This window comes from Phoca vitulina, unplaced genomic scaffold (genome assembly GCF_004348235.1).
Source record: "Phoca vitulina isolate PV1807 unplaced genomic scaffold, GSC_HSeal_1.0 scaffold44, whole genome shotgun sequence".
NCBI lineage: Eukaryota > Metazoa > Chordata > Mammalia > Carnivora > Phocidae > Phoca > Phoca vitulina.
Window position 1 is genome coordinate 12,871,719 of NW_022589747.1, and position 13,248 is coordinate 12,884,966.

The 13,248-nt window shown below is 37.5% G+C and overlaps 1 protein-coding gene across 1 annotated transcript in view; it reads right to left on the reverse strand.

Annotated features, from left to right (window-relative positions):
- The window catches only part of SUGCT (succinyl-CoA:glutarate-CoA transferase), a 732,205-nt gene that overhangs the window by 690,986 nt on the left and 27,971 nt on the right, over positions 1-13,248 (reverse strand). The window contains exons 4-5 of the mRNA XM_032430614.1: positions 5,764-5,849; positions 5,185-5,235 (exon numbers count right to left, since the gene is read on the reverse strand). Of these exons, the coding sequence (XP_032286505.1) occupies positions 5,185-5,235; positions 5,764-5,849 (137 nt within the window). The remainder of the gene's footprint in view (positions 1-5,184; positions 5,236-5,763; positions 5,850-13,248) is intronic.

A 13,248-nucleotide genomic window follows, 5' to 3' on the forward strand; every position in this document is an offset into this window, starting at 1 on the left:
ACCAGCTTGCATTCCCACCAACAGTGTAGGAGGGTTCCCCTTTCTCCACATCCCCGCCAACATCTGTCATTTCCTGACTCGTTAATTTTAGCCATTCTGACTGGTGTGAGGTGGTATCTCATTGAGGTTTTGATTTGGATTTCCCTGATGCCGAGCGATGTTGAGCACTTTTTCATGTGTCTGTTGGCAATTTGGATATCTTCTTTGGAAAAATGTCTGTTCATGTCTTCTGCCCATTTCTTGATTGGATCATTTGTACTTTGGGTGTTGAGTTTGATAAGTTCTTTATAGATTTTAGATACTAGCCCTTTATCTGATATGTCATTTGCAAATATCTTCTCCCATTCTGTCGGTTGTCTTTTGGTTTTGTTGACTGTTTCCTTTGCTGTGCAAAAGCTTTTTATCTTGTTGAAGTCCCAATAGTTCATTTTTGCCCTTGCTTCCCTTGACTTTGGCGATGTTTCTAGGAAGAAGTTGCTGCGGCTGAGGTCGAAGAGGTTGCTGCCTGTGTCCTCCTTCAGGATTTTGATGGACTCCTGTCTCACATTTAGGTCTTTCATCCATTTTGAGTCTATTTTTGTGTGTGGTGTAAGGAAATGGTCCAGTTTCATTCTTCTGCATGTGGCTGTCCAATTTTCCCAACACCATTTGTTGAAGAGACTGTCTTTTTTCCACTGGACATTCTTTCCTGCTTTGTCAAAGATTAGTTGACCATAGAGTTGAGGGTCCATTTCTGGGCTCTCTATTCTGTTCCACTAATCTATGTGTCTGCTTTTGTGCCAGTACCATACTGTCTTGATGATGACAGCTTTGTAATAGAGCTGGAAGTCCAGAATTGTGATGCCGCCAGCTTTGCTTTTCTTTTTCAACATTCCTCTGGCTATTCGGGGTCTTTTCTGGTTCCATACAAATTTTAGGATTATTTGCTCCATTTCTTTGAAAAAAGTGGATGGTATTTTGATGGGGATTGCATTGAATGTGTAGATTGCTCTAGGTAGCATTGACATCTTCACAATATTTGTTCTTCCAATCCATGAGCATGGAACGTTTTTCCATTTCTTTGTGTCTTCCTCAGTTTCTTTCATGAGTATTTTATAGTTTTCTGAGTACAGATCCTTTGCCTCTTTGGTTAGATTTATTCCTAGGTATCTTATGGTTTTGGGTGCAATTGTAAATGGGATCAACTCCTTAATTTCTCTTTCTTCTGTCTTGTTGTTGGTGTATAGGAATGTCACCAATTTCTGTGCATTGATTTTATATCCTGCCACTTTACTGAATTTCTGTATGAGTTCTAGCAGTTTTGGGGTGGAGTCTTTTGGGTTTTCCACATAAAGTTTCATAACATCTACAAAGAGTGAGAGTTTGACTTCTTCTTTGCCGATTCGAATGCCTTTTATTTCTTTTTGTTGTCTGATTGCTGTGGCTAAGACTTCTAATACTATGTTGAATAGCAGTGGTGATAGTGGACATCCGTGCCATGTTCCTGACCTTAGAGGGAAAGCTCTCAGGTTTTCCCCATTGAGAATGATATTCACTGTGGGTTTTTCATAGATGACTTTTATGATATTGAGGTATGTACCCTCTAAACCTATACTCTGAAGAGTTTTGATCATGAAAGGATGCTATACTTTGTCAAATGCTTTTTCTGCATTGATTGAGAGAATCATATGGTTCTTGTTCTTTCTTTTATTAATGTATTGTATCACATTGATCGATTTGCAGATGTTGAACCAAATTTGCAGCCCAGGGATAAATCCCACTTGGTAGTGGTGAATAATCTTGTTAATGTACTGTTGGATCCTATTGGCTAGTATTTTGGTGAGAGTTTTTGCATCCATGTTCATCAAGGATATTGGCCTGTAATTCTCCTTTTTGATGGGGTCTTTGTCTGATTTTGAGATCAAGGTAATGGTGGCCTCATAAAACGAGTTTGGAAGTTTTCCTTCCATTTCTATTTTTTGGAACAGTTTCAGAAGAATAGGTATTAATTCTTCTTTAAATGTTTAGTAGAATTCCCCTGGGAAGCCATCTGGCCCTGGGCTTTTGTTTGTTGGGAGATTTTTGATGACTGCTTCAATTTCCTTAGTGGTTATAGGCCTGTTCAGGTTTTCTATTTCTTCCTGGTTCAGTTTTGGTAGTTGATACATCTCTAAGAATGCATCCATTTCTTCCAGGTTATCTAATTTGCTGGCACAGAGTTGCTCATAATATGTTCTTATAATTGTTTGTATTTCTTTGGTGTTGGTTGTGATCTCTCCTCTTTCATTCATGATTTTATTTAATTGGGTCATTTCTCTTTTCTTTTTGATGAGTCTGGCCAGGGGTTTATCAATCTTGTTAATTCTTTCAAAGAACTAGCTCCTAGTTTCGTTGATCTGTTCTACTGTTCTTTTGGTTTCTATTTCATTGATTTCTGCTCTGATCTTTTTTATTTCTCTTCTCCTGTTGGGTTTAGGCTTTATTTGCTGTTCTTTCTCCAGCTCCTTTAGGTGTAGGGTTAGGTTGTGTATTTGAGACCTTTCTTGTTTCTTGAGAAAGGCTTGTACTGCTATACACTTTCCTCTTTGGACTGCCTTTGCTGTATCCCAAAGATTTTGAACAGTTATTTTTTCATTTTCATTGGTTTCCATGATTTCTTAAAATTCCTCTTTAATTTTCTGGTTGACCCATTCATTCTTTAGTAGGATGCTCTTTAGCCTCCATGTATTTGAGTTCTTTCTGACTTTCCTCTTGTGATTGAGTTCTACTTTCAAAGCCTTGTGGTCTGAAAATATGCAGGGAATGATCCCAATCTTTTGGTACCAGTTGAGACCTGATTTGTGACCTAGGATGTGATCGATTCTGGAGAATGTTCCATGGGCACTAGAGAAGAATGTGTATTCTGTTGCTTTGGGATGGAATGCTCTGAATATATCTGTGAAGTCCATTTGGTCCAGTGTGTCATTTAAAGTCTTTATTTCCTTGTTGATCTTTTGCTTAGACGATCTGTCCATTTCAGCGAGGGGGGTGTTAAAGTCCCCCACTATTATCGTATTGTTGTCGATGTGTTTCTTTGCTTTTGTTATTAATTGGCTTATATAATTTGCTGCTCCCATGGTAGGGGCATAGATATTTACAATTGTTAGATCTTCTTGTTGGATAGATCCTTTAAGTAGGATATAGTGTCCTTCCTCATCTCTTATTACAGTCTTTGGTTTAATATCTAATTTGTCTGATATAAGGATTGCCACCCCAGCTTTCTTTTGGTGTCCATTAGCATGGTAAATGGTTTTCCACCCCCTCACTTTCAATCTGGGGGTGTCTTTGGGTCTAAAATGAGTCTCTTGCGGACAGCATATCGATGGGTCTTCTTTTTTAATCCAATCTGATAGCCTGTGTCTTTTGATTGGGGGCATTTAGCCCATTTATATTCAGGGTAACTACTGAAAGATAGGAATTTAGTGCCATTGTATTGCCTGTAAGGTGACTGTTACCGTATATTGTCTGCGTTCCTTTCTGGTCTATGTTGCTTTTAGGCTCTGTCTTTGCTTAGAGGATCCCTTTCAATATTTCTTGTAGGGCTGGTTTCCTGTTTGTAAATTCCTTTAGTTTTTGTTTGTCCCTGAAGCTTTTTATCTCTCCTTCTATTTTCAATGACAGCCTAGCTGGATATAGTATTCTTGGCTGCATATTTTTCTCATTTAGTGCTCTGACTATATCATGCCAGTCCTTTCTGGCCTGCCAGGTCTCTGTGGATAGGTCTGTTGCCAATCTAATGTTTCTACCATTGTAGGTTACAGATCTCTTATTCCGAGCTGCTTTCACGATTTTCTCTTCATCTCTGAGACTCGTAAGTTTTACTATTACATGTCGGGGTGTTGACCTATTTTTATTAATTTTGAGAGGGGTTCTCTGTGCCTCCTGGATTTTGATGCCTGTTTCCTTCCCCAAATTAGGGAAATTCTCTGCTATAATTTGCTCCATTATACCTTCTGCCCCTCTCTCTCTTTCTTCTTCTTCTGGGATCCCAATTATTCTAATGTTGTTTTGTCTTATGGTATCACTTATCTCTCGAATTCTGCCCTCGTGATCCAGTAGTTGTTTATCTCTCTTTTTCTCAGCTTCTTTATTTTCCATCATTTGGACTTCTATATCAAATTCCCTCTTCTGCCCATTTATCCTAGCTGTTAGAGCCTCCATTTTGATTGCACCTCATTAATAGCCTTTTTGATTTCGACTTGGTTAGATTTTAGTTCTTTTATTTGTCCAGAAAGGGTTTCTCTCATAACTTCCATGCTTTTTTCAAGCCCAGCTAGTATCTTTAAAATCATCATTCTGAACTCTAGTTCCAACTTCTTACTAATGTCCGTATTGATTAGGTCCCTGGCAGTCGGTACTGTCTCTTGTTCTTTTTTTTTTTGAGGTGATGTTTTCCGTCTTGTCATTTTGTCCAGAGGAGAATAGATGAATGAGAGAACAAAATGCTAACAGGGTAACAACAACCCCAGAAAAATATACACTAAACAAATCAGAAGAGACCTGAAACTGGGGGAAAAGAAAGGGAAAGAATGAAAAAAGATAAAAAAAAAAAAAGAAGAATATGATCAAATACGATCAGGCTGGTGCATAGATCAGTGCCACACACTAGATTTTGGATGTATTTTGGTCTGTTAGAAGAAAGTGCCTCCCAAAATTTTAAAGAAAGAAAAGCTTATATATGTACAAAAATAAGGGTAAATACAATGAAGGGATGGAATATGACTGTAAAGATGAAAATTATAAAGGATTTTATAAAAGGAATTGATAAGTAGTTGGTTGAAAAAAGAAAGAAGAGGATTTTTAAAAAAAAAGGGAGAGAATGTGATCAGGCAGGAGACTAGAACAAAGCCATACACTAGAGATTTAGGGTATATTTTGGTCTGTTAGAAGAAACTGTACCCCAATATTTTAAAGAGAGAACAACTTATATATATATATACCAAAAATAAGGTTAACTACTATGAAGGGATAGAATATGACTCTAAAAATGAAAAATAAAAAAGATTTTTTTAAAAAAGGGATTGATAAGATGTTGGTTGAAAAAGGGAAAAAGAAAAATTAAAAAAAAAAAATTAAAAAAATTAACTCAAAGAATCTTTTACTCTGATGTTCAAATCCCCAGTTACAACCCAGGTGGTAAGATGTCTTCCATAGAGCATACTGTACCTCTTTGATGATTCTCACCCCTTTTGGATCCTTGATATTAACAGCTATACTCTAAAAATTAAAATATATATATTAAAATAGTATCATAAAGGTTTTCATATTACTGAGAGTTCAGTAAGGGAGCCATTCATATCATATGTTCTCCTCTTAAAGCAAGTGTATTTTCCTCATGAAGAAACATTTAAATTATCTTTACTGATTTTATTTGCAATGTAACTATATTAGGATGATACCAAGGATAACAGTAAAAATTTTTCAAATAATACCAAGTGTTAGGCAATTAGTGATCTCTGAAAGAATAAAATGTAAAGAATCAAATAATTTCTTTCTTTAATAAAATCATTTCCATTATAAACAATTAGAAATTCTCTTGAAATATTTTAAGTTAGTAGAGAAGGAAGATTAGTAAAAAGCTCTCTTGTTTCTATTTGGTACCTGGTGAATGAATAAAATTTCACCTTATTTTAAATATTATATACACAAAAAAGGATAGAAATGAATGAGCCAAGATGATATCAAAAGTTTTGTTATTACAAGAGAATTACACAAAAAAAACAAAGAATGAAATTATATTCTTACTTTTTTATTTCGATTAACACTGAGAAAATAAGTACTTTCTGTCCCCACAAAAGGTGGCCCCCAAGTTCGTGTATCATCACCAGCTCCTGAAAATAATAGTATGAGCTATTAATTTTTAACTCTTAAACATCATGAGACATCCAAACCAACGTTCACCCATCATATACATTCACAGTTGCCTAAACAAAATCAGCTCAATTCAGTGGAATTTGCAATTTAGAGGGACCATAAGAACTTGTTGGAACTGTCCAAACTCTACCTGCTCATGTTATTCACTAAGTCCTATCATATCATCTTTACTAGAATCCATCCCTGAAAGTCAATATCCAGAAAGAAATATCCTATTAGCAGTCTTTAGATTTAATAAATGTCAAATTTAAAAAAAAAAACTACTCTCAGTTTTTGGCAAGCAAAAAGTAAAAATCTTCAGCAGTTTAGGTCAAAAAGTAAAAAGCTTTGGCAGTTTAGGTCAGCTCTTTGTTTCTTGGCATTAAATGTGCAAAGAAATGCTGAGTCTGCAAAAGATTTTTGTTAAATATTATTTAAACCAGAATAATGGCAAGTGAGATTTTATAATAAAATGGCATCATAAATAAATAAATCTTTAAGTTTCTGTGAAATCCCAGAAATAAACCCAAGCATATATGGCCAACTAATGTATGACAAGGGAACCAAGAACACTCAAAGGAGAAAAGACAAGTCTTCTCAACAAATGGTGCTGGGATAATTGGATACTCATATGTAAAAGAATGAAACTGAACCCATATCTTACACCATTCATCACTCACAAAAATTAACTCAAAAAGGATTAAAGACTTAGACATAAGACTTAAAACCATGAAATTCCTAAAAGAAAACATAGGAACAAAGTTCCTTGACATGGGTCTTGGTAATGATTCTTCTGGACTTGACACTAAAAGCACAAGCAATAAAATAAAAAATAAACATGTGGAGGGGTGCCTGGGTGGCTCAGTCATTAAGTGTCTGCCTTCAGCTCAGGTCATGATCCCAGAATCCTGGGATCAAGCCCCGCATCGGGCTCCCTGCTCAGCGGGAAGCCTGCTTCTCCCTCTCCCATCTTTGTGCTTGTGTTCCCTCTCTCAGTGTGTCTCTCTCTGTCAAATAAATAAATAAAATCTTTTAAAACATAAAAATAAAAAAAAAAACAAGTGGAACTACATCAAACTGAGAAGCTTCTGCACAAAGGAAACCATCAACAAAGTGAAAAGACAACCTACAGAATGGGAAAAAATATTTGCAAACCCTATAGCTGATAACAGGTTAATACCCAAAACATACAAAGAACTCACACAACTCAAATAAAAAAACAAATAACCCAATCAAAAAATGGGCAAAGGACCCAAAAAGATATTTCTCCAAAGAAAATAGACAAAAGGCCATCAGGTACAAAAAAGAAGCTTGACATCACTAGTCATTAGGGAAATGCAAATTAAAACCACAATGAGATAATCACCTCACACCTGTTAGAATGCCATCATCAAAAAGACAAGAGCTAACAAAACAAATGTTGGTGAGGATGTGAAGAAAGGGGACCCCTCATGCACTTCTGGTAGGAATGTAAATTCGTACAGCCACTGTGGAAAACAGTATGAAGGATCCTCAAAAAATTAAAAAGAGAACTACAATATGATCCAGCAATTCCACTTCTAGGAATATATCCAAAGGAAACAAAAACACTAACTCAAAAAGATATGCACCCCATGTTCATAGCAGCATTATTTACAATAGCCAAATACGAAATCACCTGTGTCCATTGATGGATGCACGGATAAAGCTGTAGTATATATACACAATGGAACACTATTAAGCCATAAAAAATTGAGGAAATCCTACCATTTGTAACAACATGGATGGACCTTGAAAGCATTATTAAATGAAATAAGTCAGACAAAGACAAATATTGTATGATCTCACTTATATGTGGAATTTTTAAAAAAACCAAACTCATAGAATAAGAGATCAGACTTGTGGTTACCAGAGGTGGAGGGTGGGGGCAGAGGGAATTGGAGGAAGGTGGTCAAAAGGTAAAAACTGCCAGTCAAAAAATAAATTAAATACTAGGGATGTAATGTACAGCATGATGACTACAGCTAACACTGCTGTATGTTATATAGGAAATTTGTTAAGAGAGTAAATCCTAATAGATCTCATCACAAGAAGAATATTTTTTCCTTTTTTCTTTTCTTCTTTCTTTTCTTTTTACTGTATCTACATGAGAAGATGGATGTTAGCTGAACCTATTGTGGTAACAATGTATGTAAATCAAACCATCATGCCATTTGCCTCAAACTTACACAGTGATGTATGTTAATTATTTCTCAATACAATCGGGAAAAAATTGTGTGTTATAGCAACAAATCATAAACGGCAACATAAGTTTCCAAATAGCAGGTTCATTTAATTTCAAATAGTATTCTAGAATAAAATTTTAGTCAACTAGGTCTTGCTTCAAAGTAAAAGTTTAAAAACATCAAATATAGGGTGTTTTTTTCTGAACATCTACTTCAAGGGATATATTTGTATTAGATTCAAAGATAACACTAGAGAGTTACAGAAAAATTTTCCTTTGCACAAAAAGCAACTGACAATGTAGACAGAGCTCAGAAAATCAATCAATGATTAAATGGCACAAAACAGTATCTTTTAAGGATTTTATAAGGTCTGATTAAATATTGATATTAGAAACTAATCACTATATAAGTAATTACAATTAAAGTATTTATCACTAGCCCCCAAGAAGAGACTACTTGTGAATATGAGTTAGAGTTTAAATTCTAATCTCATCTAAATAATATAATTAATCTATTAGCCCATTAGACTTTACCACTGAAACTGATCAAGAAAAACAGACACAGCCTTTTGGAAAACAAAACAAGAGGCCAAAGAATAGACTCATTTATTAAAAAAAAAAAAAAAACAGAAACAAAAAAACAACCTCACAAGAGAAAAGAGAGGACACAGGCTAGAGGAGAAAAGAAGTATTAGTTCTAGCGGTGCCTGGGTGGCTCAGTTGGTTAAGCATCTGCCTTCAGCTCAGGTCATGATCCCAAGGTCCTGGGATGGAGTCCTGCATCAGGCTCCCTGCTCAGCGGGGAGTCTGCTTCTCCCTCTCCCTCTGCGCCGCCCCCCGCCCCCCACTCATGCTCTCTCACTCTCTCTCTCTCAAATAAATAAATAAAATCTTTAAAAAAAAAGAAAAAAGAAGAAGAAGCATTAGTTCTAACTGGAAATGAACCAGTAACAAAACAAAGCAATCAATGGTAAGCATCAAATGGAATGGCATGCCCAAAACATCAGGGTAAAAAATGAGCTACAAGATCCCAGAAAGGCAATCTTCCAGTAATAAACCAGTAAGAAGAGGCTTCAATGAAAAGGTAGGTATGAATCTGGATCTTCAGGATCAGACAGGACCTGTCAGAGTCAAGAGAAAGTCCAGCTACTTCCATTTTTTTGAAGCTTCCAATACATTAATTTTTTTTTTAAATAAAGCAACATCAAGGTAGGGCTACAATTAGATAATTTTATATGTTTACATTCATCTCTCAGGTGGAGACAATGTCAGGAATCTTAATTGGAGGCCTGCGTGGCTTTCCTATCCAGGGCTTTAGAGAGGATCAGTGGCCTCTGGAAAGAATCAGCATGGATGGCACGTGACAAGAAATAAAGACTAAAGAGCTGTCATCTTGCATCCCCGTGTGTGTGCACCTAATCTCAGCTGGTCCACTCGAGACCCCCTGAGCGCCAACCCTATTCCCCCATGCAGTCCCATTTCTGCTCCAACAAGATTAAAGAAACTATCATGAACCAGGAGAAACTCGCCAAACTGCAAACACAAGTGCGCATTGGTGGGAAAGGAACTGCTCGCCGAAAGAGGAAGGTGGTTCATAGAACGGCTACAGCAGATGATAAAAAACTTCAGTTCTCCTTGAAGAAGTTAAGTGTAAACAATATCTCTGGTATTGAAGAAGTGAGTATGTTCACAAACCAAGGAACAGTGATCCCCTCTAACCACCCCAAAGTTCAGGAATCGCTGGCAGCGAACACTTCCACCATTCCAGGCCATGCTGGGACAAAGCAGCTGACGGAAACGCTACCCAGGATCTTAAACCAACTTGGTGCAGACAGTCTGAGTAGTTTGTTTTTGTTTTTTTTTTTAAGATTTTATTTATTTATTTGACAGAGAGAGACACAGCGAGAGAGGGAACACAAGCAGGGGGAGTGGGAGAGGGAGAAGCAGGCTTCCCGCGGAGCAGGGAGCCCGATGCGGGGCTCCATCCCAGGGTCCTGGGATCACGACCTGAGCCAAAGGCAGACGCTTAACAACTGAGCCACCCAGGCGCCCCCAGTCTGAGTAGTTTAAGAAGACTGGCTGAAGCTCTGCCCACACAATCTGTGGATGGAAAAGCACCACTTGCTACTGGAGAGGATGATGATGATGAAGTTCCAGATCTTGTGGAGAATTTTGATGAAGCTTCCAAGAATGAAGCAAACGGAATTGAGTCAACTTCTGAAGAAGATAAACCTTGAAGAAGTTACTGGGAGCTGCTATTTTATATTATGACTGCTTTTTAAAATTTTGTTCATGGATCTGATAAAATCTAGATCTCTAATATTTTTAAGCCCAAGCCCCTTGGACACTGCAGCTCTCTTCAGTTTTTGCTTATACACAATTCATTCTTTGCAGCTAATTAAGCTGAAGAAGCCTGGGAATAAAGTCTGAAACAAGGTTAATAAAGTTCTTTGCCTAGGAAACAAAAAAAAAAAGAAAGAAAGAAAGAAAGAAAGACTAAAGGTCACAAACTGGGAACACCGGCAGTTGAGAGATGTTTTATTTGACCCACACACAATTTAAAGTTTTTAACTAGCTGCCATGATTTCAAAGTCTGGAGATTTCATATAAAATTTCAGACTGCAATATTTCAACACATTCAATCCATTCAGCAAATATTTATTGGGCACCTACTATGTTACAGACAGGGCTCTAGGCAGAGCAGACACAGCAGTGAACAAAAGACCACACCCCTGCCCTCATATCCCTGCCTAGGGGGCACAATCCATGAGTACCAGCAACATCATTTGCTGCCCTCCCTAGGTTACTACAGAACAAAGAAAAAGAAAATTTATGTGCTCTTTGATTACAAAAATAAGAATAGTCCCAAGTCAGAAAACTATAACCAAATTTTACTTAATTAAAGAACTGGAGGGGTACCTGGGTGGCTCAGTCGGTTAACCGTCTGCCTTCGGCTCAGGTCATGATCTTAGGGTCCCGGGATCAAGCCCTGCATCCAGCTCCCTGCTCAGCGGGGAAACTGCTTTTCCCTCTCCCTCTGCCTCTCCCCCTGCTATGCTCTCTCTCTCTCAACTAAATAAATAAAATCTTTAAGAAAGAAAGAGAGAGAGAGAGAGAAAAGAAGAAAAGAGAAGAGAAGGAACAGATGGACGAACTGGAAAAGTGGACATGAAAAAAGACTAGTTCTCTCCTGAACTTTGAAAATCCTGCCAAGTCACTTTTCCTCAGATCTGTGTTGAATAACTATCTCAAAAATCCAAAACAGTTGGGCGCCTGGGTGGCTCAGTTGGTTAAGCGACTGCCTTCGGCTCAGGTCATGATCCTGGAGTCCCGGGATCTAGTCCCGCGTCAGGCTCCCTGCTCAGCAGGGAGTCTGCTTCTCCCTCTGACCCTCCCCCCTCTCATGCTCTCTCTATCTCATTCTCTCTCTCAAATAAATAAATAAAATCTTTAAAAAAAAAAATCCAAAACAGTTAAACACATAACATAAACATTAAAATGCATCATGCAGAAGGGTTAAGGGAAAGAGAGCAATCAGGAAAAAAACAATGAACAACGACCTGCTAGGACCAAAGCTTGATACCAAATGTATGATTATGGGATGTAAAGGCCTAGACAAAGGAAGGTACCCCCCACTGAAGAAATGAAAAAGTACAAAGGAGAAATAAGGCCTACATAAATAGGGAATAATGATCTCTAAAATTAATATAAATACAAATATTTAGACTAGTGATTAACTGAAATAGCAAGAGAACTTAGATCGGATGCTCCGTCTAGGATTGGAAGACCCAATGGCTGAAATTAGAAAGTGCTGTGGTGTTGAATTAGCATAATAACATGGAAATTAAAGTTTTATGAAACCTGGAAAAGAAAAAAAAAAAGGTATTCAGCCAGAAAGTAAACATTATTCAGCATGTATCCCACAACAACCAAAAGCGATAAACATCACTGACTAGGTAAATGAAGCATTCATTTTATCTGGAAAGCAGGATTCGCCAGGCTCTTCTACCACTCGGAGCCTGATAAAAATAGGGTCAAATACACACAATATAATAATATAGAATATTCCCCACGCTGATCAGAGAATCTTCTGCTAATTGCTTTGGCCTCCTAAGAAATCTGTTTAGCAGAAAGTTGAATCTTCTACACCAAGTATTCTACTTTATAGTGTTTAATTACTTATGGGAGATTAATAAGGTAATGTAATTATAAACTCATCTTTTATGAGTCTTGCAGATATACTCACATTATTCAAGGCTAGACCATTTTCACTGATTTGGTAATTCTGTTCCATATCCATAAGGATCCAACTTGAAGAATAAATAATAATGCTAAGTTTTGAAACCCTCCACAACAAGCTCTTTATAGGATGATGTGGAGGATTTGAGAACATGGACTCTGCCCTTTAAGTGCTTGTAGGAGAGAAAGAACATACATAACACTGGTTTAAACAACTTTCAATAACAGCATGAGCTAAACACCAAAATACTGAGAAGGTACCAAATAAAAGTGAGAATTGTGTACACAGAATAGATTTATTTGGTGGACAAAGGGGAAAGAAAAAATGGGAAAGATGTGAGATGAAAAACAAAAACAAAGAACTAATCTCAGCTTCAATGTTTCTCCTGCAAAATCTTTAAAATTATAAAATGAGAAAATGTTTGTTTTATTAAAAACAGAAAAGAATGACTTTTATTTTTTTTTTAAGATTTTATTTATTTTTTAACAGAGAGAGACAGCGAGAGAGGGAACACAAGCAGGGGGAGTGGGAGAGGGAGAAGCAGGCTTCCCACCGAGCAGGGAGCCCGATGAGGGGCTCAATCCCAGGACCCTGGGATCATGACCTGAGCCGAAGGCAGATGCTTAACGACTGAGCCATCCAGGCGTCCCAAGAATGACTTTTATATTGGAGTATCTGGGTTACTTTTAGAAGGACTCTGATTCCTTTTCCTTCTCTCCTTCTTTTATGTCCTGCTTCCTCCCTTTTACCCTCCCCTCCTCCTGGCCTTCCCTTCATCCCCCAGCAAGGGAGTGTGGCCAGGCCAACTCTTAAACTCAGTCTCAATGGTAAGGCTTGTGTGGGGCTAAGGAGGGGCAGGACCAGAGCTGAGTGCATGGATATTCCTCATTAGCTGTGTGACTTTGGACAAATTGCTTTATGTCTCTGTGTCTCT